The sequence below is a fragment of the Chaetura pelagica genome, unplaced genomic scaffold, assembly GCF_000747805.2.
Source record: "Chaetura pelagica isolate M959 unplaced genomic scaffold, ChaPel_1.0 scaffold181, whole genome shotgun sequence".
Lineage (NCBI taxonomy): Eukaryota > Metazoa > Chordata > Aves > Apodiformes > Apodidae > Chaetura > Chaetura pelagica.
This window is the reverse complement of record NW_009951992.1, coordinates 1655373-1662303: the sequence shown is the minus strand read 5'-3', so window position 1 is coordinate 1662303 and position 6931 is coordinate 1655373. Positions and strand designations below refer to the sequence as shown.

At 40.4% G+C, this 6931-nt stretch overlaps 1 protein-coding gene across 1 annotated transcript in view; it reads left to right on the top strand.

Moving 5' to 3' along the window:
* The window catches only part of NRAS (neuroblastoma RAS viral (v-ras) oncogene homolog), a 3986-nt gene extending 933 nt beyond the window's left edge, over positions 1-3053 (top strand). The window contains exons 2-5 of the mRNA XM_010002349.1: positions 428-606; positions 1057-1216; positions 1850-1973; positions 2652-3053. Of these exons, the coding sequence (XP_010000651.1) occupies positions 428-606; positions 1057-1216; positions 1850-1969 (459 nt within the window). The 3' untranslated portion in view covers positions 1970-1973; positions 2652-3053. The remainder of the gene's footprint in view (positions 1-427; positions 607-1056; positions 1217-1849; positions 1974-2651) is intronic.
* Positions 3054-6931: the final 3878 nt, after the last annotated feature.

Genomic DNA, 6931 nt, shown 5'->3' with positions numbered 1-6931 from the left:
GCGGGGCTGCTTTGCTTAAACGGCCCGAAGTGAGAGCAGAGCACAGAAGTGACATCTGGGAGGTGCTTTCTCACACTCCCTGCTCGTCCTGCCCCTCCTTTCTAAAGCGGAGGGTGGGCGCCCAGCAGCGGCGCGGGGCAGCTCGCGGCCGGGATGCTGTGATGGTATTTATGATACTTCTGTCTGGCAGTTGAGTAATTTCTTATTAATATTTGTCTTTTATGTAAGAAAGGTTGAAAGAATTTAAAGTAACATTTTAAATGCTGCTGGTTCTAGATACTGGTATTTTTTTCTTTGAAGGGGCTAGAAAAACTCCTCTGAGTAATTTGTGGAGTTTTTTTAATTATTGTGTTTGTTTTTCCATAATGGCTGAGGCAGAAAGAAGTAATACAATGTTTTTCTCTAAAATTCATTTGTGTGTTTACAGGATTCATATAGAAAACAGGTTGTTATTGATGGAGAGACGTGCCTGTTGGACATCCTGGACACTGCAGGGCAGGAGGAGTACAGTGCCATGCGTGACCAGTACATGAGGACGGGGGAAGGATTCCTCTGTGTCTTTGCTATTAACAACAGTAAATCATTTGCTGATATTAATCTTTACAGGTATGATCTGGGCCTTTGCTGCAGGGAGGGAAGACTGGAAAAGGTATTAAATCCCTTTGATGTTAGAGCCAGTTAAGATTAAATAATAGACAAACATTAAATCTCCCACTTCTTTTGGAACGTTTACCAAACTTATCTGCATTTTATGTCTTTGTTACTTATCAGTTGAGAATGGGACAATTGCCTGGGTTCTTGTGTTAATCAAATAACTTTCAGAACATGCAGAACTTGGTCTCTGAGAAAATGGGTAAAAAGGCAAACACACACCAGTGTGGAGTTATACACAAGATAGAAGATGGAGTGTACCAAGTTATTGGACATGCTGCTGTCAGTAAGAACCCCTGAGGGCCTGTCCAGTGTTAATAGGCATTTTTGTAGAACCAGAACTAAAAGAGCTTTTTTATTTAAAAAATAGTTCCTAACTTTTTTTTTTAATTTGACTTTTTAAAGAGAACAGATAAAGAGAGTGAAAGATTCAGATGATGTGCCAATGGTGCTAGTTGGGAATAAGTGTGATTTGCCAACCAGAACAGTAGACACCAAACAGGCTCAAGAATTAGCAAAGAGCTATGGAATCCCCTTCATAGAGACATCTGCTAAAACACGACAGGTAAGGTGCTTCCCTTGGTCAGATTTCTTCCTGTGTGCCAACTGTAGAATGGTCTGAACACTTTCCCATGTATTTTTTTTCTTATTTACAGGAGTAAAAATTTTTAAATCTGTTAGCAATTTTTAGGTTTTTATTTCACTCTTAGCTTGAAATAGTTCTGTTTTTATCACTGGGCTAGGCCAGTGCAGAGATCACTTCAGACTTGTCATGTTCATAAGAAGAGAGTTGCATCTCTGCTCCTGCTGAGAAGTGGTCAGGCTGTGGTTAGTCATCCCAGACCTGCTGGGTTTTTTGGGCTCCTTGATGAAGGCCAGCTGTAGGATGATATTTAGGGAGACAATTCCCCAGAATGGACTAATAGGCTTCTTCAGAGTTGCATTGAATATGTGGCTCTGTCCAGCCAGCCTGTGTTCTTCCTACATCAGTGTGGAATGAAGCAGAAAAGGGGCAGTTACTAAGCAGGGGGCTGCTCCAGGTGCTGGTTTCTTCCTTCTACAAACTGGGATAAGTTGGCTACTGCTCTTCTTGTAGAAGTACATCTTTCAAACATGTTAAGGGATCCTGTGATGGAAAGAGCAGTGATCTCAAAAGCTTCAGGAAATAAAATACTTTACCTGGATTGTTTACATTCAGGGTGTGGAAGATGCTTTTTACACACTGGTGCGAGAGATCCGGCAGTACCGGATGAAGAAGCTCAACAGCAACGAAGATGGGAACCAAGGCTGTATGGGATTGTCTTGTGTTGTGATGTGATAAGGTGAGCTTGTAGTCCTTCATTTGCTTCTTGGCTGTATGTCTTTCAGTTGTTGATAAGCAAGACTTGGAAATACTAGCTGCTGTAGATAGGATTTTTTCCTCTGTTACACAGCCTATTGATACTCAGAGATTTAGGTCCTACAATTAATTACTTCTCCAAAATGTTTTTTTCCCCTCTAAGTCAATAGCAAAGATTAAGAAAAAGAAATTGTATTCACTGGAACGTTTTGGCTGTAGCCTGTGGATTTCCACTGAACTGAAAATTATGTGATTTTTCGTATCATTCTTGTCAATGTCTCCTTCCTGTGAAAATAATTTTGACTCTCTGGAAAATGTGTAAATTCTGTCTAGTACACAAGAAAAACCTGAACTAGAAAGAGGAGTGTGCACAACTCTACAGTCACCAGTTGCTGATGATGGATTGACTTTTGTGCAGCTTATCTTGAGCTGTGTTCCTCTAGGATATGTACTGTTTGAAAAGTAACCAAATAAAATAATGCAAGTTTTGAAACTTATGAGTTCCCTAACAGAATTAAATTATTTTCAATAGTTACCTGAAAGATGTTGCTCATCACTGTAACAACAGGCAGAGAGTTCAGGACTGGTACTGCACATGTTGCAGTGCACATCCATTGCTGCACTGGACACAGCTGATCACAGCTGCTTTTTTCTGTTCCAGATGCCAAGGACACGTGGGTCAGATGCAGCTGCTGGACAAGTCTCGATGCTACTGTCCTCCATCTCATGCTGATGCCCTGCAGTATTTTGGTGCCAGTGACCAGAACCTTGGTACCAGTTAATTAGCACAAGGTCCTTTTCTGTGCTGCATCTGAAAAGAACATCTCTGGCATCTACCTCCTTGCTCAGCCAATGGAGCAGTCACATCTCTTGATGTACTGGGATTCTTTTCTCACAGTGTTATGTGGGTTTGTTCAAGAAGAAAACCAGTCACAAGAAAAGTGAACTATAGAGACTAAATGCTGTGAAAAAGATGACACTTTACCTCTAGAGTAAAAGCTAGAAGTGATGTTTGTCCCCTTTTTGTTGGATTCTGATTTGCAGTGCTGTCAGAGGAGTGGCACCAATCATTGCTTGGCAGGTAATGTCAGAAGTGGTTTTGTCACCACGAACACTCTGTCCCAGGTTGGTATCTGCTCTCTCTGCACCTGTACAGCCTATTTGCAACATCTCTTTTGTGCCAGGAGTACCACTTAACAGATCCTTCACTTTCTGTAATAAAAAGGACATATCTTTCCTAACTTAAGTGCCTGTTTGCTAAGAAGATTTGAAGTTGTCCCCTGTTCCTTGAGTTGAGGAAAACCCCAAGGACTGGAATTTCCTGGGAGCTCATTTTCTTAAGCAGGCAAATCTTGTGTGGGTGATCTCTTGGCCTGACAGGATACTAAAAGAGGAATTTGTAGGCTGGAAGATCCAGCAGGCACTTGTAGGACTCTTGAACTAGGAAGGGGGACAAGACTGCATCTGTGTTTTACTTTCTTGTAGATGGAACTGTTTATATTCTGTATTGTCTTTCTGCAGCTTTCAGATTTCTTCCTTTTCCAAGATGGACCAAATCAGTCAGCTGTTAATCTTTAACATTAGCTGCCAACATTTATGGGCAGCTTCTCAACAGTTAATCTCGTAACTGGAGATTAGTTGGTTAGGACAGCTGTTACTCAGCTCTGTCTGTAGCTTGCAAATTATTCTAAATTATTTTATTACCACTAGACTGTAACCATTGTCTCTTCAAAATGTCTCTCTGTAACATGTAGTTGGAGAGTCTTGTCAGGGGAGCAGCCTGGGGATTCAGGCTGACTCTGGTGCAGGAGTTGTCAGAGTTGATACATGCCCGCTGAGGGGAAATGGCAAGGAGCTACAACAGAAAACTGAGCAGCTTCTGATTGCAGCATCCTTGCAGAATGAGGAAGGAAGTGAGCTCAGTGATGATTCTGTGCAGGGTGTACAATAAACTGATGGGAATTCTGGGCTTGTTCAGACAGTCTCTGAGTGTGAGAGAATTGCTATGCAAGCTGGATGTGTTCTTCCTAGAACAAAGCATTGTCCCCTTATGTAACTGGGACGACCAAGTGTGGTCGCTGTTGCAAAACCTACTGCTGTTCTTGGAATAATGTGTCCTTCTCTAGTTCTTGAGCTGTTGCTAGTAGATTCTGCTCTGTTTGGTCAGTGTATCCTACAGCGAAGCTGAATTTCCATTTCCTCATGGAAGAGTAATGAGCATTCAGCCAACAGAGGGAGCGTTCAGTCAGTCTGCCAAACCAGCATGAGCAGAGAGATTTTGAGAGGCTTAATTTCAGTTTGTTGGTGTTGGATTCATACAACTTAATTTAGAGTTCTCAGTTTCAAATGGAAATCAGAAATTGGTAAATACTGAGAGAAGAAATTGTTCCTTTTAATACTCCCTCTTTCGCTACTTATATTCTTAATTCTCTTCTTGGAATGAAGAGATCAATCTGCATCACATTTTATTTACCTGTGATAATTCTTTTAAGTACTTTTTGCAATTTATTTTACCCTTGACTGATGTGACACTGATAAGAATTAAAAATACAATATTTTTAAATAAAACATTATTTTCCAGCAACATACACAGTGGTAGGCAGCATTATGGATAGCACTGGCTGTGACTCAAATTTGTTTGAGGATGATCTCATGCCTGCAAGTTAAAAGTGACAGAATTACCATCACTGCATTGGAAAGATGCTGATTACCATCAGCATTTGGAAAGACAGCAGTGCAGTGGTCAGAGTGTGTTGGAATGATGACATCCTGTCACCTGGGTTCATGTATGGCTTTTGTTTATTTGGGAAATGTAGGAGTTTCTTTCCTGGCAAGCAGGATTGCAGAGTTCAGAGCATGGCCACCTACTGCCCATGGCCATGGGAAGCCTTTGCAGCTGGCATTTGATGTTTGAGGGTTGCATGGTCAAGTATGGAAAATGATTTCTTTTGGATGGAAGTTCCTTGTAATAATTCTCTACATGGTGTGGCATGTTCTAGTCATTAAAATGTACTGGCTGTAACTCCAAAAGTTGTGAATTCTCAGAATTGTATGAGAACTGGCCAATGCATCCACTTGCTCTTTGGTGTTCTCTTTCTCTTGGGCTATATAAAATCTTAAAAGGGAAGAAGAGCTGGTAAGATGAATCCGTATGTATTTCATGTTTGGAACCTCAGAGGGGGGTGCATGAACTTTTAGGATGCAGAGCTGACCTACACAAGCAGTGCTCCCATCTGTATTATTTAGGTTCAAATCTAGTGAATGATAGAAAATCAGGGTGCTGTACTAGTTGTATGGAAGTAAAAAGTACTTTGTTTCAAGCTATCTATGTAAGAGAACCTTGACTTTGTTGGCAACTGAGAGAGAACTGTGGAAGGACAAACCTCCCAGAACTTTTGGGAAAATTATTTAGAAGATAAGCACAGAAGTGTTTGCACAAGAACAGGTAGTTCTGTAGATTTAGTCCAAATGTTATTTAGAACTAGCAGCATAACACCATGTTGATGCAAAGCTTACTTTACTATTCTAACTGGGAAGAACAGACATAAACAACTGTGAGATAAAATACTAAAAAAGAGTAAAGCTCTTGTTCAAAAATTACAAGTATCAACAAATGAAATAAATGTTTCTGTTATCGTGGGTTGAGAACAGCTGTTTGATGAGATCCTGTAACTCTGTGGCTTGTTACTGTTGTTGTTCCCACTCCATGGTCTTGTGCAAACAACAGTGCTCAAGTTTTGTTCTTATTCATATCAGTAAGACTTTGGATAGTAACCATGATGCTTAAGCCATGATAATTGTTAGCACACTTTGATGAAAGCAATTTCAGGCCTATGGGGGGAAGGAGAGCAGTGGAAGTTTGAATTACATTCTAATCTATATGTGGTCCTCCTTTACTCCTCAAGCCTTAAGTGACTGTATAACCTCCAGGATGGTAGGGATTTTTTGGGATCTGGACTTATTATTCAAGGGCTAATTTGTTGTTACTTTGTATAATTATTTGCTTTCAGTAATGCATCTCTTTTGGTTTGAATTCAAGTAAATTATTTTGCTTCTTAAATAACTTTTTTAAAGAATAAACTTTGAATTCTTTGGTTGTTTCTTTTGTGGTAGTGATCTGGGCACGGGATCCACAATTGGCTTACAGAAAGCTTGTAACACTGCTCTCTGCTTTCTCTGTGGGCTCTTGTTTTATTCAAATATTCCTTCTGTAACGGTGCATGAGCAGTTGTATTGTGTATGTATCAGTATAGCACTGTGAGTGGCTTTGAGGAGTACCACAGGCTTGTTCCAGAGCCCAGTTTTAATGATTTCACCAATCTGCCATGTTATACACCTAGCGTTTGTGCTGAGTCTCTACTTGCAGCAGGGTTCCTCATTATAGTTTTGCTGACATTGCCCTTGGAAAGTATATTGCTAAGTCTAAAATCAGGGGAGGGAAAATTTCTTTACTTGGTATTCCTAGAGTGAAATCAGCTATAAAGTTACTGCTGTGTCCAAACCATTCTCTCTGTTAGGCCTTTAAGTTACTTAAATCAGTCTTCTAAAATACTTCCCTGTTGGCTTTCCGCCTGCAATGAGGGAAATTACGTTGGACCACACAGTAAGTGTGATTTAACCGTGTTTCTCCTAAGATTTTATGTCAGAGTCCAATCTGTTTTCTGTGTAAAGAACTTTAAAATAGACTCCTAGTAACAGAGATATAAAACTCTTTGCACTGGGTAGATTCAGTAGGGGCTACCTGTTCTGAAAGGAGGGATTCAGAATGTGAGTACAGGAGGCTGCATAAATGGAAGGGTTTCCTTGACTTTTTAGGAAATCTTTCCTCCAACATGATTGTTATCATAACCTAGAAACTAGTGCACACCTTAAGGGCTTAGTGACTTCCATTGTATACTGGAACAGAGGATGATTTAAACATCCCTGGAGGAATCTGTGTAG